At 39.1% G+C, this 23759-nt stretch overlaps 1 protein-coding gene across 1 annotated transcript in view; it reads left to right on the plus strand.

Moving 5' to 3' along the window:
- The window catches only part of LOC123963487 (F-BAR and double SH3 domains protein 2-like), a 41488-nt gene that overhangs the window by 13919 nt on the left and 3810 nt on the right, over positions 1-23759 (plus strand). Inside the window, exons 4-17 of the mRNA XM_046040386.1 lie at positions 2804-2880; positions 5192-5336; positions 8433-8566; positions 10984-11038; positions 11125-11253; positions 11339-11461; positions 13560-13655; positions 17533-17649; positions 19769-19867; positions 20779-20931; positions 21115-21249; positions 22448-22531; positions 22695-22878; positions 22969-23192. Coding sequence (XP_045896342.1) covers positions 2804-2880; positions 5192-5336; positions 8433-8566; positions 10984-11038; positions 11125-11253; positions 11339-11461; positions 13560-13655; positions 17533-17649; positions 19769-19867; positions 20779-20931; positions 21115-21249; positions 22448-22531; positions 22695-22878; positions 22969-23192 — 1755 coding nt within the window. The remainder of the gene's footprint in view (positions 1-2803; positions 2881-5191; positions 5337-8432; positions 8567-10983; positions 11039-11124; positions 11254-11338; positions 11462-13559; positions 13656-17532; positions 17650-19768; positions 19868-20778; positions 20932-21114; positions 21250-22447; positions 22532-22694; positions 22879-22968; positions 23193-23759) is intronic.

Consider the following 23759-nt stretch of genomic DNA (forward strand, 5'->3'; position numbering starts at 1 on the left):
TCTTCAGGCAGTTCCTTTGACCTCATGATTCTCATTTGCTCTGACATGCACTGTGAGCTGTAAGGTCTTATATAGACAGGTGTGTGGCTTTCCTAATCAAGTCCAATCAGTATAATCAAACACAGCTGGACTCAAATGAAGGTGTAGAACCATCTCAAGGATGATCAGAAGAAATAGACAGCACCTGAGTTAAATATGAGTGTCACGGCAAAGGGTCTGAATACTTATGACCATGTGATATTTCAGTTTTTCTTTTTTAATAAATTTGCAAAAATTTCTACATTTCTGTTTTTTTCTGTCAAGATGGGGTGCTGAGTGTACATTACTGAGAAATAAAATGAACTTTTTTGATTTTTGGAAAATGGCTGCAATGAAACAAAGAGTGAAAAATTGAAAGGGGTCTGAATACTTTCCGTACCCACTGTATAACTTGTGTCATTTCTCTTTTTAACTTATGTAAGCTAGTTTTATTTAGCATTTCTTGTCCTCTAATTTGCATCATCAGTGCTCTTGTGTATGTCCATTATAAAGTCTATTTTAGAACCGTTATATAGTGTTATATAAACAAAATGTTAGTATTGTAGTTTATTCTGAACTCATGCTGTGGATTCTGTGAGTGTCATTTTGGAGGGATTTTTTTTATTAAACACCATTTTGAAATTGGAGTAACACCTAAAAGTCCTGTCATGAATTGTAGGATCAGCATGATATAACAAAGTTGATAAAACAAGCCTTTATTGATCCCCAGATGGGAACTTCGGTTGTTGCTGCAGCACAAGGATAGCAATAAGTACCGATAAATAGAAAATATAAAATAATAGCTGTATCAGTGTTTCCCATACGTTCAGTTATTTGTGGCAGCCCGCCACAATATCAACGCTGACCGCCACTTATTGATTTTCCATTTCTTCTACTATTTAAAATCGTATTTGATTGCAGAGCGCCGTAGAGCATTCGCTGAACATCCTCTTGCTCGTCCCTCTCTGTCTCTCGCTCACCCGTCCCTCTTTTTCTCGTTCTCTCTCCCATTCCCTCATGAACACGGCTGCACAAATCTGTCCAACACAAAGCTGTCAATGTCGGACGCCTAGCTAATAAGGAGAACTAAGTTAATAATACAACACCTGGGTTTTAGAGGTTGGCACGCTGTGTATAGGTGGTAGTCAATATCGACTAGACGCGCATTTTTTAGTCTAATAAAACTTTTGTGGGAGCCCTAACCCAGTGTGCGAATTCTACTTTTGTCCTTCTAACAGCAGCTCTGGGAAATGTCTTCTCACTGGTTATATGTTGGGAGAGAAAATATGCTCTTTCCACTTAATATATCTTGTGGTAGATGTTCCTTTTGGCAAAAAAACATTACCTCTTACCTCATCCTGGTAAAGAAGTCTTCCTGATGTATAGTGTGCCATTAAAGGACAGACTCACACCATTCAAGTTTATTTTAAAACAATGCTTGCATGCCCATGTGTTCATTAACTATTCATTTCTCCTAAATACAAATAAAGCAATTGGAATGTATGTGATGGGGAACAAAATCCACAGTCGTTGTTCTGGGCAATTGAAATTAATATGACTGACTTAGACAAATCAACTACTTTGTGCTTCAACACTGTTTCCTTGCTGAGAGACAGCAGAGGCATAGTAGGAAATTATAATAAGAAATGACTACATTTATACACTAACTGTTTACATTTATGAAACTGGTTACTAAGAGCAATCAGGTTAAGGCAGTACAATAGAGAATGCGTTTATCTTAACCTGGTTATTGTTTAATCTGTTTACGGTCAGTAATCAGTGACTCAAAGGTACTGATTTTATTTGATATTTTTACCGACTACCGACTTTTGGTCCTTTAGTGTAGGTCAAACTCCAATCATACTGGTTCCTACAATTCCCACACATAGTGTATTTTCCTCCTTCCTCCCTGTCTGGTGAATGTCTTCCACGCTCCCAGATTGTCACCCAGGCTTTACTCATGTCAGTAACTTTATTGTTTTCTTCAGGGCAGTTTAAACCAAATAACTGTGGTAATGATTTCTTTGTTCAAACTAACTTTTAATGTACCAGTTTTGGCCTATACATAGATATAAAATAATTTTATACCCAGTAAAAAAACAGCAAAGGTCAATTAAGCCAAATAGCTTTTTTTAAGTCTTTTATGGGTCTAAATTCAAGCTCTCTTTCCATCAGTTTATACTTGTTACAGCAGAAGTACATCTACATACCATACACTCAGAAACACCAGAGATATCCTACTGACTTTTTTTCATGTTTACTCAATCGTCTGCTATTTTGGTTCTTCAAAGGTTAACCTCACTGTTGGCCGAGGTGAAGGAACCTAATATATCTCCAGAGGTGAACGTGGTCTAAATAAATTACATTTTTCTTCCAAAAATGAGCCCACGTCAGCATAAAAAACCGAAAGTGAGACAAGCTTTAAACTATGGTTAACAGGTGAATGAGTCCATGAATCTTTTCACAAAGTAACTGACTGTAACCAGAAATTACTTTTTAATGAATGTGGATTTTTAGTGTGATGTGTCTCTCATTGGTGCAGTGATTGATAAATGAATCTTATACATACAATAACAAGACTGAAGAAAAGTTGATATTTTACTGACTTTACTCTTTATGCGCTTCTGTCTACATGCTGTGGCTGTCTGGTGGTTTATGGGACAAGGGTGGCAGGGGGCACAGTCTTCCGAGCATGTCTTGTTTGAGGATGAGACACCGGAAACATGTTTAGGTGTCAAAGTTGAAAGGTCATCCTTGCTTTTGTCTCTCACTTTTTCTCTCCCAGGCCCTCCAGAAGTTGGCAAATCAGTATCTAAAGAGGGAATGGCCCGAGAGTCTGACCGAAGAACAAGCAGACCACAGGTAACAGCTTTCTCCTAAGGGAGCATTGTTTGAATTTGCATTATTTAGTAGTTGTGTTTTTCCTCTACTGGTACATGTTTTTGATAATTTATATATTTTTGGAAATACATAAACTAGCTTTACTTATTGGAGTATGTGTTTCATAGCTTCAAAATGGCTGCACAGTTTTGGCCAAAATGAGAATCGCCCTTTTTTTCCATCGAGAATTGTGATCAGGAATTTTGTCTACAATTCTTAGAGATGAATAAATATGAGAAATATTTTATAATAAATAATTTTGATTGATCCTGTTTGATCCTCAAGGACCCTCTGTCTGTACACGCTCAGACTGTTAATGATGTCAGTCCCAGAATTAAAAAAAACTGCATATCTGTGTTTTTTTTTACATTTATCTACCTCTCGCTGTCTCTCATTAGCTTGAAATATTTTCAGAGTAACCCGAACTGATTTTTTTATTTGCTGTGAATAGTTAAATTTGAGATGTATGATCAGATTTCTGAAGCCGTGTAATATGAGAGTTCATCACAGACCAGTAACACAACTAATCAGTCACATCTGTGAGGTTTATGCTGAAACAGACAGCAACTACGAGTTCACAACAACCTCATAACAAATAAATAAAATGGGCTAGAAAGCAAGTAAGACAACAAAGATTTACTCAAAGTAACATTTACTCAGGTTTTGCTCAGATAAAACCATGTCATTGACCTTTCTGACTTCAAAGGGGTCAAGGGTCAAAATGAAGAATATGAAAAGTTCACTGAAGCGTCCTAACAATAAATAACAGAGGCAACTATTCAGCAAAGTCTTTACAGCCTCTTCCGCTGTTGAGAATGAGACACAACCTAACTGATGCTCACATGTCAATTGGATCTCCATAAGGATGCCTTCCACCCTAAACATGGACTTTTCACCCTCCTCCCAACCGACAGGCGTTACAGGAGCCTAATCTTTTGCACCAGCAGGCTCAGGAAGAGCTGTGACCCTGCTGAACTCCACACCTTCCATCAAATATCACCTTTGCACCCATACAGCACTGCTCACAGTACATTAACATACATGTTACTTGCACTTTTAATATTTTTGCACACACTACACTATTTAATAATGTTACTGTACATATAACCAACTGTGTATATATAACCTGTGAATACGTTGTTACACTTACACAATGTGTAGATACTGTTCATGCTGTACGCTGTACATATAATTTGCACTTTTCATTCTGTAACCCTGCCACTTCTTATACACTTTTAACAAACTCACAGATAGTATATAATATCCACCCATTATAACTCCACTGTACATATTGTAAAATAGGGTAGAGTGGGGTAAGACGCCCCCCCTAAGCTCAATGTCTATTTGCTGACACATAAAATAATATTTTATAGGGTTTTTTTGTATCTTGGAGATGGCCATGCTTAGGGTAACATAATATAAAGTAAAATAAATACCTACAGTTGAGAAATTAATTAGAATTTAATCAAATGTAAATTAGGAGAAAGGCATTTTTCCCAGCTAGTGGGGCAAGATGCCCCAACCCCCCATGGGGTAAGACGCCCCCCCTGAGCTTAATGTCTATTTTCTGAAACATTAAAGAACATCTTATTGATTTGTATCTTTAAGAAGGCTATGCTTTGGGTAACTTATTATAAAATAAAATAAATAGCTACAGTTGACAAATTAATTTGTCAGACTTTTAAATAGTGAGGATATATATGATCAAATAATTAAAAATATTGTGATGAAACAGAGGAAATTTTTAGTTCAGTGAGACTAGCGGCAGCCAGAAGAAATGTTGAGAAATGTTTACCCCATGTTACCCTATAGCAAAACTGCACTTCTGGTTAGATGCTAACTGCATTTCATTAGATCTGCATGATGACAAAGGTTTGCTGTTTCAAGCTTCTGGAATATAAGGATTTTTTGTTTTTGTTTGTCAAACATGATGGTGAATGGAATATCTTTGGGTTTTTGGACTGTTGGATGTATAAAACAAGACATCTGAAGGCGTCACGTCAGAATGGCATTTTTCTGACAAAAATAATGGATTAATCGGGAAAATAATTAGCAGATTAAAAATGAGTCCTTCCGGTGCACAGCTTGTCATGTGTAGTTTTGGTGCAGTGACAAATGGGCCAATGGAAACATGCCAGAGTCATTGTCACATAAAAATGAGATCGCGTAAATGCCTGAACGGAGATTGTGATCTTAATTCAATTAATCATGCAGCTCCAAAGTGATCATTTGGGTACGAGAAACTAAAGTACTAAAAACATTATTCTTATATTTTTTTAAATGTTTTGTTCAGAAACATGTATTGTGTATGGAGGGCCTATCTGGAGGGCACGGTCCAGGTCACCCAGTCTAGAATCAGCGCCTGTGAAAACTACAAAGTCCAGGTTGCCGATCCAGCCAAGACGTTCAGGCTGCAGAAGGAACAGCAGCTGAGGAAGGTAATACTGGTCAATCTTACAAATCTGCTGAGGTTTCAGTCACTTTTCAGTCATTTTTTTTATTCCCACAATCGTTTTCACAGCTTAAAATTTTTTAATCGCGATTAATCACACTGTTATGCGCAAAATTGAATAATGAATTCACTTTAACAAAACACTTTAAACAAATAATGTGCTTTTTAACAGCAGTATTCCCTTTAGACAGTAACAATAAAATATTTCTTGCAAATCTCAACTTAAACATTTAATGTAGTCAAATATTAAACCAAAGCTATTTGCCACTGCCAGTGCATTACCTTTTATCTAGCTTGGTAAAACAAGTTACCATCAGAGTCCAGTTTTCTTGGGGGGGTTTTCTGAACAGGTATCAGCAGAAACATTTTTCTTTTATCAGGGAGCAGCATGAACAGTCTATGTTCAGAAGCAAGTTTCACTGTTAGAGTGAGGTGAAGTGGTCGAGCACAAGGTGCAGCGACAAGCTGGTGCGTTCCCCTGAAACTGTCCTGGTTGTGCTCGCCTCACGCACACACCCGCCAGCTGCCGAAATTTAATTGTCTTGAACTCTTTGTTCGCGACGCGCAGCACAAATCATTGGAAGAGAGAATGATCCTCACTGTTTGTGAGTTTCCAGAATCTAATACTGTTTACTAAATTGGACATCAACAACTAAAACAAGATGTAGGCCTACAGGTAGCCTATAATTTTAACTTAAGTTAATAGGCTACAACAGAGAGCCTGCCGTTTACTCGTGGAGCGCTGTCTTACTTCTCCCACACGCTGCATCCAGCATAGTCTGCCGAAACCTCCCTCCGCTGCTTGTTTGGGTGGGTGGTTTGCAGGATCATCAACATCCTACCCGTCCTGTGAACCTTGGATTGACTGTATGTGTATTCAGAGCCAGTGAACAATGGACTTTCAAAATAATAATAATTAAAAAAATAATGCGTTAACGTGCGATAAAATAATTGTCGGCGTTAATTAATTAACGCATTAACGTGCCCAGCCCTAGTTTAGAAACATGATACACGGATTACGATGTATATAACTAACATTGTAGATGAGTTCAAATATTTTAACTTTATGTTTTTTAATTTTTACGTTTATACCCCCCATTTACACTTAATTACCTCATGCATCTTGGGTGGATCATAATAACTATCCAATATCCTTAAAGCTAAGTCTAACTGCATCCAAGAAACATTGGGGGGAAAAAATCTAATTGTGATTTTTCTGCCAGATATTGCGATTACGATTTGATTTGCAATTTTTGCAGAGAGCGTAACGGGACGGGCTCACAGAGCTGTTATCCATAGATGAAGAACACAAAATGACAAATTAACAACGTGTAGGCTAAACGCTCCGCTGCTGAAACACTTCAGTGTGAGTTGACGCCGGACAAAACCGCGGCACAGCCACAGCCTGTGTCTGTTCACCTGGCGCCATTATCCAACATTTTCCTCTAATTTCGTTTCTTGTTGTAAAATGTACACGCCCTGTTCCCACTCTGATTGGTGAGTAGGGCAGGAGGCGCATGTCACACAAGGATGACAATGGAATGAATTTGTAACTGCATGACTGTTTAAAACGTCAGATGCGCTGTATATTTAACCTACATTTTAATCGCTGTCTTCCCAAATCGAAATTTCGATGTGAAAACGAATAATCGTTCAACCCTATTAGAGATAGATTGAAATCTGACAGTGAGACGCATTCTAGCCAGACGTTGCAAAGGTGTAAAGAAATCTTTCTCTCTAAGACTCATACATACACTTACTTCTCCCAAGAACCTTAATAGTCTGTGGAACTAGTTTCTGCAGAATTTGATATTAAAATTACACTAAAACCATCTCTCTTTCACTGAATAAATCTGTGAGGACGAGAGAGCATTGATTTGTATGGTTGAGAGAGATAAGATAACCTGCTAAAGTTATTATTTTGTCTTTTTTTTAAGCTGTTATTAAACAGCGTTATGTGCATTATCACTACCCTCTGAACTGGAGTATGATCTACCCTGATTTGCATGCAGCCCGGGATTAACTTTGCAGCAGAACTAATAATTTAGATGCTCAGCCACACTGTGTTCAGTAAAGCCCAACTCACAATATGGTTGTTCTCATTTACATATTTTTCTGTTTCTGTTGTCAGATAATTAAACAAGTATAAAGTTTTTATCACAGCTCATAAATTAGTTGTTAACTTGCTGGGCTGCGGTGCTGATCGTGACATCATCATCATCATATACAGAAATACAAATTGACGACAACAGATATTCTGTGTGAAGAGATTTATCAAAGGAGGGAACAAAAATTTATAAATGCCACACAGTCCCGGACCCTCACTGGGAATATCTGTCACTGTTTGCAAAACAAGAATGATTATTCATACATTTTACCAGCCTGATGTGGATGTATGCTACTCTGTATTCTTATTTACACTAGTAAGGTGGGTAGAACAGTATTTAAGACCAGTACAGCCACAATTTATGTTACCACATCTTATTGAGATGCAACAGAGCTGGAACACGATGCAACGTTGTGTAATACTCACCACTGGGAGCCATAATGATAATCATTAAGAGCAGCAGCAGGCATATTCACGTGTTCTCTGTCCTCGGATCAGTGTCACCACAATCATTTCCACTGGGAACTTTATGTAAACAGCCAGTGTTATACTGATAAACAGTGCAATAAATAAAAGTCACAGCTGTTGCTCCTATCATTAATGACATCCATCAGCCCAGTATCTGTCCCACACTGATTTGGAGTACTGAACTAGTCTGGAGGTTTAACCTGTTTCCTGATCATCAGGCCTAAGTCCGCCTTGACTATTTGCTGAAATGGAACCACTGCTGCTCTGTGGTTTCTGCTGGCCATGTTCCTGCAGCCTACAATGCTGCTCTTGTTTGCAGTATACCTTTTTAGGAGATGCCATTATAGCTCCTGTATCCCACACAACATTTTGTCATTACTCACCCACGTGTTCGGTAGATATGGCTGAGAGGAATTTGCATAATTTTCCAGTGGTGCATTGTGGTAATAATTTGCATAAATGTAAAGTTCTCTCTTGTTTTGTGTGTCTCCAACTTGCCATCCTCAGTGTATTGATCAGCTGACAGTGGTTCAAGCTGAGCTGCAGGAGTCGGTGAAGGAGCTGACCAAGAGCAGGAAGAAGTACCAGGATGCTGAGACGATGGCACAGGCTGTCCGAGAGAAGGCAGAGCTGGACGCCAAGTATGGACCAAATTTCTTAACTATCTTTGATTGATTATGGTGTTGTTATTCATGGGTTTACAAGCACATGGTTTAAGTGGAAAATGTTTTGTCTGCTGCTGCCTGTTAAACACCACAATTTGAAAAATGTATACTGTATGTAGAAATATTACCAGAATACTAATTACTAATTACTTGACATTGATGCCTAGAATTGGCCTGTAAAACAGTCGCTCGAAGTGCCTAAGAGCAAATACATTATACCTACAACTATACCTGAATTGATGTCAATTGAAAACTATTTTGGTGATTGATTCATTGTTTCAGTAATTTTTCAAGGCAAAAAGCCAAACATTTGATGGTTCTAGCTTCTCATGTATGAGGATTTTCCTATTCAAACATTATAGTAAACTGAATATTATTCAGCTTACAATAAAAATCACCTCAAAGAATACATTTTCACAAACAGACCAGACGATTACCGTAAAACTTCAATTTAAAGCCCAGTTAAGTGACTAAGTCACTTTGACTGCCCGGGTGTGGCTACACGTTTTGATAAATAAACGTAGGTCTCAATTAAAAGCCAGTTTTCATAGAAGTTGTTTGGATGAATTGAACTTCTTCAAACCCACCGGGTCATCCACTTGAGCTAGTTTGAGCTGCTTAGGCCCCATCCACAGCACTGCGTTGTCGTTTTAAAACGGAGAACTTTTTCTATGTTTGCACCTCCCATCCAGACCTAAAACGGAGAAGTTTGAGAATGCTGCCGACCCCGTTTATCGTTTTGAAACTCCGGAGGGCGTCTTATTGAAAACAGGCAAAAACGGAGGACTTTAGAAACAATGATGCAGACGCTTACACTCGGCTCTCTGATTGGGTCTTATAAGTCATGCAAAGCAGACACACGGCGCTACTGACAGAGTTTTTGACTTGGTATTTTTATCTAAATATTTTGTACCGTGCAAATAACACTAATCTGCCTGTACTTGTACCGTGCATGTCGCCATTTACTTTGGGAGGACTCCCAGTCTGTTTTCCGCTGCCACACTCCGATGTTAGAGTAACAGTCCCAGCTCGTTATTGGTCCATGCAAAAAAAATAATCTGGTCTGATTCTTCGTCAGTATTACTTTATTCTTTTGCTAAATCTTCTGCTATAGACCATCAGCTTCATGTTTACACCGCCACGCAAATGCCCAGTGTACGTGAACAGCCGCTAGATGTGTGTTTTTGTTTTTAATGTGCGTAAATGTAGACTGAGATCAACTCTAAAACGCTGGTGTGGATGGAGATCGTATTAGTTTTAATTCTGTGTTTTTAAACTAAAACGTACTAGTGCGGATTGGGCTTTAGATCGTGCATAAAAATATGAATATTTAAAGTTTTGTCAATACAGGACTGCTAATAATCATTAGATCAGTTAGATTCTCCTCCATGAACCCCAAAGTATAATTCATTCAGATTGACTGGTATGATGTATGAGTGACTCCCTACCTTTCAATAAATCCATGTTTATATAGTCTCAATATGTGTCAATTCCTCAATTATTTATATTCCTTTATCTAGTAAGTGTCACCGACCAAACAATCAAAATGGTGTTTCATAAAAAATTAACTACCTCTGTAGCAATTGACTTTCATCCTTTTTAAGTTAGGCAACCGGTATTTGGAGACGGCTCTCTGTCTTTCACTCTCTCTCTTCAATTATCTGGTTCACTTTTTTAAAATTACATCTAGTCCTCACTCATTGAAAAGTCCAGAATCTATAAATATGCAAATGTTTTTCATTTCAAAAGTTTATCTGTTGCACACAAGACATCTCCTACTTCACTGAAAAGATCTTTCTTAGTGTATGTGCACCGGAAGATTTTAGTTTCCACATGTCACTTGTGTAAGTTGCATACTGGACCATGATTGGTTTCCCAAATAGTTGTAAAGTCACAAATCTTGCTCTGACGTACACGTCTTGAACTCATATTTAAGGTGAGCATAAAGAAACATTCCTGCTTTAGCAGATGAATGTGAAAACAGACTAATGTCAAACTCTGCAAGTTCATTAAGTGAAGTAAATATAAGAAAAACACATTTAGGAGGGGGTCTAATCAATAAAGAAAATAGTCGTTAGTTGCATCCCAGTAAACGGCTAATATTCATGCTTGAGGGAGCCGAACACTTTGTCCTGGCACAACATCAACAGCTGGCACCTGGACTCACCACATTGCAGACATATTTCTGCCCATTAGGAAAGTTTATTATAGAGCTTAGGAGGCACAGCTCTGTGAAGTTTTGCTGTCTGAAAGACTTAGCAGCTGATTGGCTTTCATTCTAATACTACAAATACTACTTTAACAAAAATATAAGAAATATTACAAATAAACGCTGTTGATATGTTCTCTCCTAAAGTCATGAAGTCAAACAATGTCTCTTGTCTTTTGTTCAGGTCTAAGCTAAGTCTCTTCCAGTCCAGATCGAGTCTTCAGAGGGCAAGCGTAAAGGTATGAGATCTTTACATCCTAAACACTGCACTACAGTTTGTGATATTTTTGTGCTGCAGTCAACCGCATGAACTTTTGCATTCCAGCTGAAAGCCAAGAGGAGCGAATGTAACTCCAAAGCCACACATGCCAGAAATGACTACCTTCTCACTCTAGCAGCCGCTAATGCTCACCAGCACCGATACTATGATACAGACCTCATGGATTGCATCAAGGTGAGGACGTACCCTCTGAATGGGTGTTTGGATGGTTGGAGACAGAGATTTACTGTGAACTTGTTCTGTTTGTTTGGGTCTGCAGGTCTTAGATGGCAAAATCTACGAGCAGGTAAAAGATTACCTGGTCTCACTATGTCAGACTGAGCTAGAGAGTTACCAGGCTGTCCACAACACCTTCAACCATCTCTTGAACAGCTCAAATGGGGTAAGTCTTCAAAGTGTCTAGACCACCAGTATTACACTTTTTTACCCCCCATAGGGAGGTCCTGATCAGTTTGTTTGACTCCAGTGCTAATCCGAGTCCTTTAACATTGGCATTCTGCTGTTATAGAGTCCAATCTGATACTTTAATTTGTGTAAATGACACACCTGCACATCAAGCGACAACCTAAGTTCAGCCAAGTTAGAACTTAATTCTTCTTCAAAGAAATGATAATTGCAAACATAAATGTATACATAGCAGCAAAATATAGAGGGAGGGGCATGCTGAGGGAGAATGCCAACGGGACAACAATGTCAGCTAAAAATAAGATGCTGCCACAAGGTACAAGGTTGTTTATTAGTCATACAGCACAAGGCTGCATAATGAAACAAAATTTGTAGTTCCTTTGTGCTACACACACAAAATATAATTAAGTTTAGGCTAACACAAATAAAATAATACTTATTTATATACATATATTTTGTCCTGACCGGAGCAGAATTAAGTCCAAGCTGAGCCAGCATTGCTCCTATCCCGGCTCTCTTTCCTCTCCTCTGAGTGATCACTGCACCCGCCGTGGCGCCTGGTCGGGTTGTTTTGGCCGGGTGGATTGTGGTTCGCTGCTCTTTAATCCAAAAACCCTGTCTTCATCTTCCAATGACTGTATTTATGTCAGAGGTAACACATGTTTTGGCAATAAAGGTGGACAAAACAGATACCTGCTGAAAGTTTAAACACTGCTGTTTGCTAATAAGAGAGAGTAGAAATATAAGATTCAATAACAGATTTGTTACTGTTATTTATTCAAGCTAAATTATGCCCGATATGATTCTTAGGATGGGTTTGGGACATCTCTAGTCCATCAATATCACTCCGTGTCTTTGTGAATGTGGGAAGAGCTGAACTCTACTGCCTCAACAGCTGCTAATTAATTTGATGGTTTGAGTTACCTCGGCGCTCCTCGGTTACATAGTCATGAGCCGTCATTGGTCTCTTAATTCTAGTTTGTTCAGGTCATCTTGCCTCTCTGGAAGTGGAGCTGCATTTTGTTTCTGCTCAGGCCAGAATATGAACAGATCATTAAAGAGGGAAGCAAAACAGCCATTTTCAGCAGAGCTCAGATTTCAGCCCATATGCTTCCAGTGTCCACACAAACAGGTCTTATGTGTGCTTTGTGTAATAGGAAATTTCAATTTAACTAGATTTGAATTTTATGAATACTTTTGATTCTTTATTATGTTGTGTTTTTTAGTCTAAATATAGTTTCAAAATCTATTTCCATGTACAGCATATTACAAGCTCCACATGCTCCACTTCTGGTTCCACCGGTCTAATGGGAGCTACATAATCGCTCGCAGATGCTATAATATGTTTTCAAAGCAATAAATAACATTTTTGATGATGATGATACTGTTTTGCTTAAATTGGATTGGTTTATGATTATCAGGAATTTCACTCCCAGAACACTTTTATTGTTTTTCGTGTAATTATTTAACTCATTGGCCTCTAGTTTCAAACCATTAAACTCGCAGTAATGGCCAATAACTCACTGGTCCACACTGCCGAGTTGTATGTGTTATGAATATTTCAGATTTGACTACTGCTGTACCACCTGTGGCAGACAAATCTCGTGCCCTTTATCAGAAGAGCTTAAGGACATGACCTATATACTGACAGTCCCTATATCATCATACTGATTTCATATGAGATGTCACCAAACTCACTGTCGAGTGGCTACTTTTCTAGATAAAAAGATAAATGTAGATAAAGTCACTAAATACAGAACTGATAACAGAGAAGTTACTTTGGGAATGCTCACTGTAAAGTCTCTAAATGTAGGATGTAGGAAATAACGTACTCCCATATTTTATTTTATCAATATTTTAATGTTTCAGGATGGTTGGGGGTTGTTATTAATAGTCTGCCTACTTTCCTCATTTATCTGGAGAGTGTATGGACGCTGGACGGATGATTAAAACGAAGTTAAATATGGATAAAGTCACAAGATACATGTACTAATGACTGAAATGTATCAATATCATCATTTAGTTTCTGACAGAACTTATCTATAATATGTGTATTTCATCTTTTCTTTACGTAGATACTGCAGGAGTTTCACCAACAGCTGTTTGTACAGAAGAATCTTAACTTTCAACAAGCCCCGGACTTCGTGTACCAGCCCATCGACGCAGATACGGTAAATGCTAATGATTTATTGTAAGGATGCACCGAATGTTCGGCTACCGGAATTAGTCAGCTGAAAATAGCAAAAAATCACTTTCGGTGTGTGGCCTAATAGGTCAAAGGCCGAAGAAATTTTACTGAACAATTACGTTAACATGTCGGCACATCCACTCCATCTGTGGCTGACTTCTTAGAAAAGGCAACAAACGATCTGACCCGCTTTGAGTGTTTCTGTCACTTTGTTTCTGTGAAGGGAATTAAGCTAACTGCACCTACATTTGGAGTGCACATGTATTCAAGCCTCAATGGTAAACTATGTTGGTGGGTGAGCATGGTGAATATAATACACCTGCAAAATAATCAGATTGTTAGTATTGTCATTGTGTGAATGTTAGCATGCTGGAGTTAGCATTTAACTCATAGCACTGCTGTGTAGTGGAGTTCATATTTAAATGTGTAAATATTCAGACCTCTGCATTTTTTGTTTAAATTTTATCTTAACAGAGACCATTTTACAAGCAGCGTCATTAAACTCTAAAGTAATGACGTATATGAAGTAATGACTTTATGTGCAACAGGTCATGAACTGTGACTAGCTCACAAACAGGCATATAGACTGGCGACCTGTCCAGGGTGTACCCCGCCTTTTCGCCCGATATAAGCTGGGTTTGGCTCCAGCCCCCCGTGACCCTGTACGCAGGATAAGCTGTTGACGATGGATGGATGGTTGGCTCATACACACTCAATCCAAGGCCAACATTAGTACACGGGGGGTGCCGGCACAGAGAGCTACAGGAAAAGTACACTAGGGCGTCTGGCAAAAAGGTTGAACTCTACTCAACTTTTGCTGCAACACAGCATCATCTGACAACGTGCTGCAGTGTCCAATTAAACACATACAAGGGCACATTACCTTGAATGAGGTAATTCAATCTGTTTATCTCGTTATTGTTGGAACGTTTAAAATGACGCAGCTGTGATAACTATCCTCATAGTTATATACTTTTATACTGTAAACAGATGAGTGTTTTGGCATCTGATAAGCCTTCACATCCATGGATCTATTATTCATACTGGACTTCCTGGCTTGTATTTCATTGTTTCCACCAGTACCAGCACTAACACAGCCCTACCGTCGCTGGCATTTTTAACGCAGTGTGCTGTTTTCGGTCTGAATGTCCAGCTGTGGTTTAATCAAAATCTGATCTCCCAGCTGCCTTGCCAAAAAACTTGGGGCTATAAACAATTTGTGTGTAAACTCAACAGCCTACTCATAACAGCCTACGCACTCTAGCAAACCTGAGTCATGGGCGCTAATTCAAGTGCAATCTGTTCAGTGCATTTGCACACCTGTTCATGAAGCACATAGTGTCTCTAGACTGGAATCTATTTCAGTTTTCAACCCATACTGGTCATTTATAGCATTTTTTGCCCTTTTTAAAACATTAAATACCAGCATAAATGTTACCATCAGTCCAAAAATATTTTATCATCAGTCTTTAAGACAACCCTGGTATGCAAAACGGCCAGTGGTTTATTAGTGTGTATGATATATATATATATCATACACACTAGCCACACTAGTCCGTCGCGCAGCTCTGCCGGTCCTCCTCTACACTGGCCCTCTGCTCCACTGGACAACACTGGACAATTTGTTCAAACTGCAAACGCTGGCGTTGTTTTCATTGGAAGTCAAACAAGCAGCAGCCTGTTCCTAAAGAAAACATTAGTGGTGGAGAGCCCTCCCCCTGTCCCTTCCCTCCCTCTCTCTCTCTCTCTCTCTTGCTCTGTCTCTCCCTCTCTATACCACTTTCACCAGACTGAGGGATCCGGTAAGGAATAGAGCTGAACTGGGAGGGAGGGGCAGGAGGTAGTCTGGGCCTTTTGAATGGACCAGCTGTGAAAAGGAGGCATTGTGAGTGGGCCTCATCAGAGTGCACTGACCCTCCCTAACCCAGCCTTTACCCTCCATACACACACGCACACACACTGCTGTTGTCATGTGGAAACCTCTTAACTCAAATGTTTTTTTCAATATTAATAAAGAAAGAAAAGTCGAATTTGAAACACAAAATTAAAATTGAGAGATGTGAGGGAGAGGCAGAAGTGAACTGTGTTGATGCTGAGACAAATGGGCCTTTCCAGCTCCTCTCCTGTGTGTCTTTTTCCTACAAAGCACTTTTTAAACTAGCCCAATGTGAAATGTAAAGAGGAAGTTGACACATTGACGTAACAGAAATGGTAAACATAACTCACACTGGTGGTTCTTTTACTGGCATTTGAGAAACCGCAGTGTCCTCTTAAAGACGTTCTGGTGGGACATTAAAGGTACATTCAGTTAGATTTTTTTTAAAGAAATAATCATGTTTCTGTGTTAGGTAATTTACAGTAAGGGGTTGTTATTTGGACAAACAACCTCTTTTTCCACTCAGTGCCTCCCAAGCGCATAAGAAAGCTACAGTGGCCGCACAGGACAAAAGGGAGTAGACAGTCAAGAAACTGGTTTCTTCTTGGAAAAGATGTACTTTAGATGGATATATTAAGAAATTATATTTTACTCAATTCTTCCGTAAAACCATTAGATTTTGTGAATATTATTGTTAATTGTTCATCAAACAACAGCAACATCAATAAATGAAGTGCTACATGATGTCTCATACTTCTGTAATACATTGTTATCATGCATTTTGTTACATCTTGGGAGGTTTGGGTCATCTGGACTAACATACTGAAGCAAAAAACATCTCAAAAACCATTTCGTCTACTGCAAGTATGACCACTGACAGATAACAGGAAAAAGTAAGCCACATCATGCATGAAGTTTACAAAGGCAGGTGAGGATCAAGGCTAAATATTTTTCTAGGGCAGTAAAAGTTTAGCTGGCTTATCTATGCTTCCAGCTGTAACGTTAGGTTACCGTTTTATTGCCAATTAATCAGATGATTGTTTCACGAACATAACAAACACATTTATGTCCAACCAAAGCCTTGAGATATAACTAACGTTACATGGCATTACAATCCAGCTACATACTGTAGTTTTTCTACTAGGGCAGGAAAATGTGAAGTTTAACAATAACTGTCTGCTAGGAGCTTCTTCAGTTAGGCTTTGAAAACATTTGTCCTGCATCAGATCCTTCAATCTGGGAAAATCCACAACAAATAAATCCTTTATTTCTGCCATCATCTCTCTGTATCTGTCCCGACTCATCTGGTGTTATCATGTTTTCGCTTCTTTGACGATGAAGATCCACACGCTGTCGGCTCGTGCTAAATAATAGGTGTAGTCCTCTATCTGTCCAAATTCACTTCTCTTCTTACTTCTTATAAACCAGACGACTACTCGGAGACTGTATATTATTATTAGTTCCTCTTCTTCTTCTTATGCATTCAAAGTAGTGACGAGCGTCTACCGGCGTCTACACTGCCAGAATTATACAAGCAGAAGAAGAACACCATAGTGGCAAAACGCGCTCTGTATCGCTGTTTATCCGTTTTCAGATACTGTCAAAACATGATGATATAACGTGGCGACATCCGATAAGGGGGTGCCTGCGGGTATGTAGAAATGGCTAATTCTAAGGTAAAAAAAATAAAAAGTAACGGTTCATTATGTAAGGTCGTTATACACCACTGAAAACATAGTTATGGATGTTATATTGCATTTCTGTCGAAAGATCCTCAGAAATATTACACACTGAACCTTTAAAATTGTTGTGAGGGTTTGTTCACAACAACCTCTGGAACAAATCTGATTTCCAATAATAGGTCAATATCAGCAGTTTGATATACTCTACAGTCTCTGTTATATTGGTTAAATATTGTTATGGTCTTGTCTCCGTCACCTGCTTTGTTTCACTCTCTCTCCCTCCATCTCTGTGGGATTTGTAGGTAATACAGCTGCTGAAGGAAAGCGGAACGACGGAGGAGCACGGCCTGGATAAAGAGGCGAGGAAATGGGCGAGCCGCGTTGCCCGAGAATACAAGAGCATCATCCACGCTCAGAGGGTGAGAACCAGATTAAAACGATGAAGTGATGATGTTTTAGGCATGCTTCAGGAGGGAGATACTGTCACCATATCCTGTACACACTTCATCAAACACCTTCACCTTCTACGCTGTTGGTCATACACAGTACAGAAACATAGGATCCTAGGCCATCGGGGGAGATTCATGTTACTCCATTTTACAAGGGGGATTGTACTACAAAGAAAAACACATCCAAATGATAAAACAGTCATTTTTGTTTGAGACTTTGAGCATTGTAATACAGTCTCTAAATCTCAATTTTTGGCATCTCTTTTCTTTTTCTTCGCGCACTAAGCGAGAATTTTATACACATGTTTTTTGAGTAAGCTCTCAGAAGAAATTAATCTGAAAACTTCTCTTGCATTATAGCACAAACAGGAAAACGTGAGCTTTTCAAGAACACGTGTGAACCTTTATACATTGATAGTCAGGTACTTCATGTTGTAGTTAACGCTAAGAACTCAACTTATGTCCACTCCAGCCCTCTGTGTGACTCATTGCGGTTACGTGAACTTAACTAACCACGTTACAGCCCTTTGAATCTACAGGAAGTAGTCTGGCCATAAATCAGTTTGTCAATCATTTAACACACCATAATTTCCAGGAACTGTGACGGTAGAAACGGTCTTGTATTGTTTTATTGTGTTACATCATTACACCCATAATTCCTTGTGGAATGAATGGTTGCTGGGAATATTGTGGATATGTCCACAGGTTTATAACACAGGGCAAATATCAGTATATGAATGGATGGAGGAGAATGTCTGTGCCCCAGCAATGTAAGAACTGTGTCGATGGTACAGTCTGAGCTTCATTTTCAGTCCCAAAAAAATACTGAATGTGAAAATGAAATGAAAATTATAATTAATGGATTTTGTATTATTCTTTGTCTTACTTACATTTGGAGGATAATCATGCTCTATGTTTTGGAACTACTGTTCCTGTAATTTTGGCCCTTTGGGGGATGTAACCAGGAACTACAAAATAATGCTGCCATGGAGTCAGTTAACTGTGGGCTACAACTTGAGCCCTGTTTTATGCCAGTATCACTGAAAAAATGCTAAATTAGCTGTTAGCAGCTCCTATTTGCTGTGTATTCATGGATGTGCAGACAACTATTGCTGAAACATAAAAGTGTGATGATTCTCAGGGCTGCCCACTTATAGGCAACTAAACTGCGTTTAGAGTTAGCAGCGCTAACTCTAGTTTTAGCGGTCCTGTTAGCTGACTCTACCTGGACTTGGAGCTCAGTCATAGACTGAATGAGCTCGGCACACTGGGGGAGTGTTGGTGTTTGTTTACACCACTAGTATAGCAACTTTGGACAGCCAGCAGGAAGAGATTTTCAGGCCTGGGGTCCCAATAGGAAATGCTGCCGGGGCCCCAGAACCAGAGATGAGATGAACCATCAGCCTCGGAGTCAGGGAACACAGTACCGAGGTGATTTACAGCGGCTACTGCCAGGACTCTGACTCCGGGGGACGATGGAGACACAGCAGGTTCAGGCAGACCAACAAATGTTTTTCGACCTCTTAGATCTTTACCTTAATCAATAAGGTAGGTCGATAGGTTGATAAACCAGCAGATCATAAAATTTGTGTGAAGGAAAATATGTATGATGCAATACAACACAGGATAAGAGTTCATCACCTCACATTATCTCCTTTTCCCGATCCTGGTGAAGTTAAGTGATTGCAAACCGTTTTCCCAGCACAGCACGTTCAATCTGAAAACCATGTGCACCGTTTTGCTACGTTTTCTCTAAAAAAATGGTGTTCAGCGGGGCTTTGGGGTACGTTTACTCCCGTTTGGAGTGTGTGTCAGAGGTGTTACCCAATCAGCAGCGATGTTTGTGTAGAACCCTTCGTATTAAAAGGGCAGTGCGCTTGCGTACTCAACAGGTTGTTCAAGGTACCACCATTTCAGTTTAGATAAATGTTTTGTTGGAGCTGAACTCGCCCCAGGATCAATCTGTCTGTTTCCTTAAAACAGGAAATGAGTCACTCTGTCTCAGTCAGATGTCTTCAATTTAAAAAGTGTCTCTAATGTTTCTCTTTTTTTAACATTTTGGATGATTCCTCTTGTGATTTGTTTTCAGGCCCTGGAGGAATATGGGACACAGGAATCATCAGAACAAAACAACAGTGAGCTGGAGACCAAGATGGAGGTGGCCAGGCAGAGTCTTCGGAGGGCAGAGGTGACGTGTGGGTGGGGGTGTGATTGAGAAAGAGGTGCGTTCCTCTTTTCTCAATCAGTGTTGTTAAAGTGGCCCTAGTACTCCACCTACTGGTTAAAAAGATGAAATGACACAGATTAGGGTCTAATACAGCAGGGCTGCAGGTTGCATTCACACAGTGTAGAGCTGTATGGATAAGTCAATTAATTGATTGGCATCTATCAACGTAGTTGCCCATTAATTTCTGTCGATCAACCAAACGCTCAAATGTTAGAATTGAATATTTGCTTTTTGTTTTCGATTGTTGGTCCAACAAAACCAAGACACAAGACTGTAGGAAATTGTTATGGACAATTGATTCATTGAAAATCATGAATAATAAAGTTGTAAATTGTAATTTAAATATATTTACATTTTGGAGTGTTGTTTGGACAAAATGAGCCTCTTGACACTTGTAAACAATTAGTCAAAAAAGTAATAGACTCATTAATAATGAGAATAGTCGTTTGTGGCAGAACAAGCAATTTCTTTAAATTTAGATTTTTTTGGGGGGGTGCTTTCACACCCGACCTGGAAGCAAGACAGAGACCCTCCTTTTCAAGTGGTCTCAGTCCAGTCTTATGGTCCAGCACGAGACTTTGATTGACCGGTTTCATACCAGCTTAAACAGACTGAAGCAAAAAGGCAAACACACCAAATAGGTTTGATAGAACCAAACCAAACAGCGTAGGCATGAAAGCACGTTCAGTTTGTTTGTAATACGCTGCAGTGAGCACGAAACACACCAAAACTAAAAAAGCAACAATGCGTCTTTTTTTAAAATGTTATTGGTGCGGACCAAACAACTTGGGGTGGTGATGGAACAGTGGATGAGACGCATGCCTTTGGTGTGCTGTTATGTTTATAAATTTATTGTATTTTTTATTTTTCAGACGGTGAAGCTGAAAGCCGAGGCCCGTCTGGACTTACTGAGGCAGGCGGGTGTTGCTGTTGAAACGTGGCTGAAGAGCGCCATGAACCAGGTGATGGAGGAGCTGGAGAACGAGCGCTGGAACAACCTCAGTACCCACGATCCTTCACTCTCTGTAAGACTCACAAAGTACACTAATGGATAAATGCAAATTTTAACAATGTATTTATAGAGTACAGAGTATCTAGTGCTCCCAGAATCATCATAATGAAGTATAGTTGTTTTAGAGTTGGATATTTTGTTACACTTTCAACCTGCAGCCGTGTCACACAAAGTAACATTTATGATATTTCTGCAGGGAACAGCAGATTTGGAGCGAGAGGATGAAGAGGAGATAGAGGACAGTGGTGAAGTGTTAGACGACAGCAGCTCCAGCCCCTCCAGCACCTTGAAAAACTATCCCCTCACCTGCAAAGTACTCTACTCCTACAAGGTACCAGCAGAATAGAAACTACTGCTTCCTGTGAATGTAGAGTTAGCGTGAGGGCCTTCACTAGACTTGCTGTTGTCATTACTGCGCATACTTGTGCAGAAACTGTCAGTTTAAATAAGGGGTTCCTTCATATTATGTCTTATATTGTGTATAATATTTTTGCATAAATCCTGACATTTTTAGATCTATTAATCACTTGAAATCCTGTTATTGTCAATACTTTTTAAGGACAACACACCTTTATCAACATTTCTATGAATGTGCCAATGTTCACAAGCCGGCTAATTTTCAACTGCAGTCATTTGGCAAGATGTTTTAAAATCAGTTAATTAAAAGGTTAGGAAATACAAACGTAACACAGTAAGAGGCTGAAGTGACGACAACAGCTTCAAAATCAGCGTTCTCGAGATCAAATCCTGCAGAGCAACAGGCAGCAGCAAAACAGTAATGCAGAAATATAATAACACCCACTAGAAATAATATTTGTCCTAGTAAATGTGAATAGAAATTGTTTGAAAGTTAGTACAATTGTCATAACTCACACATAACATAATCTCTGCAGCACTCAGTAGACACAACTGTAAAAATCACATTGTTAAAAGAAAAACTATTAATATCCCAGCACTTTATTTAATTTTATACAGCGTCATTGTGCTTGATCAGATTTATTTTTTATACTTTGCAGTCACACAAGATGGCACAAGTGAAAATTTACAAAAATCGCATGACATCACATGATTAACATGTTCCTCATTCATTAAACATTAGACACCTGACTTTTTCCATACCTCCATTTATTATTTATAAAGTGATAATCAGCTTACTTATGAGCTTAATAGAAACTTGAGGATGAAGATGTTTTATATGCACTTTAGCAGTGAGGATTAACAAAATAAATACACATAAACATCAAAATAACTCATTATAATTTAACATAGGCACAAACTGCAGCCTCTATTTTTTAAAATAAAGTTAAATCAGCGCCTGTCTGAAACACCAAAAATATTGGAAACAGATCTTATGTATTAGACTGCATTATATCAAAAGGTGACGCAGTGATCATTGATAGATTAGGATTCAGCGACCAAAATAAAAATACTTGATTTGGAAGGACACTGAGGAGACTAGTGTTACTTGTGTTACTGCAGCACTTGTTTCTCTTATTTTCATGCAAACTGATCTGTTTTCTTGTTTCCAGGCGTCTCAGCCCGATGAACTGACCATTGAGGAGCAGGAAATCTTGGAGGTCATTGATGATGGCGACATGGAGGACTGGGTCAAGGTACTCTACAAATTCACGCATCTAAGCGGTGTTGTTTAATTCATAGCCACAGATTTCAGCGTTTTCAGCTGAACTCATTTGCATTTTTTGATGATTTTTGATGGTATCTGTTGTGGATTTCCCACCATTCGTCATCATTGGCATATATTTTCTGCATTTCCAGGCCAGAAACCGCAGTGGACAGGTAGGCTACGTCCCAGAAAAATACTTGCAGCTGCCTTCCTCTAACAGCCTACTGAGCATGCTGCAGGCTCTGGCCGCTCTGGATGCCCGATCCCATTCCTCCAGTAACTCCACTGAACCTGAAACCGAACTACCAACCGGCTCCATCAACGGAGACTCCAGCGGTGAGGGATACCTTTTATTAAATCAATGTTTTATAGCCAATATTTTATGTCTATCTGTATGTCCTGCTATATTGTCCTTCTCTGTTGCAGTGTCATTTGCAAAGGCCCTGTACGACTACGTGGCACAAACAGACGACGAGCTGTCATTTCCAGAAGGGGCCATCATCCGCATCATGAGCAGAGAGACCCACGAGGACGATGGTTTCTGGGAGGGAGAGTTTAACGGTGTCGTTGGCGTCTTTCCTGCGGTTCTGGTGGAGGATCTCCTCGGTGCCAGCGAGAACGGAGATGGACAAAGAGATGGCAGTGCACAGGCATGTTGACACTTATATACTTAAAAATTAGAATTTGGCTATATCCTGAGAACAGAGATGAAATTTTTGCATTTGGTTTTATACAAGATTTCTGTTATATCTGGTTTCCTCCTGTTCTGAGATGATCAATTAAATACATCAGAATAAAAAAAGACAGTGAGAAATTCTTAAGAAATTAATAACAAGTGGTTTAGGTTTGTTTTTTGTTGTTGTTGCACAAATACATATTTTGTAAGATTTGGTGGGTTGCATTTAAAAATCTGGTTCAATACTTATTCAACATCTAAGAATTATAAACTAAAGGACAAAAAAATCTGTGTGTTTACGACAAAATATAGATGTGTTGGTGTATTTTTTCTGACATTTGCGTTTCAAAATATTAATGGAAACATGCAGAAAAAAAGCTTAACTTTATATGTGTTGGCTTTTATGTGTAGAAGCAAATAATAAGTTATCTTGGTTATGCATGCAAAAAAATGATAATTTCTGTAAGTTTAAGTCTCATATTTACCAATATGCATATAATAATGTTGCATGTATACTGCAGTACTGCACGCACAGAAATGA

Source organism: Micropterus dolomieu, linkage group LG23 (assembly GCF_021292245.1).
Source record: "Micropterus dolomieu isolate WLL.071019.BEF.003 ecotype Adirondacks linkage group LG23, ASM2129224v1, whole genome shotgun sequence".
NCBI classification, from domain to species: domain Eukaryota; kingdom Metazoa; phylum Chordata; class Actinopteri; order Centrarchiformes; family Centrarchidae; genus Micropterus; species Micropterus dolomieu.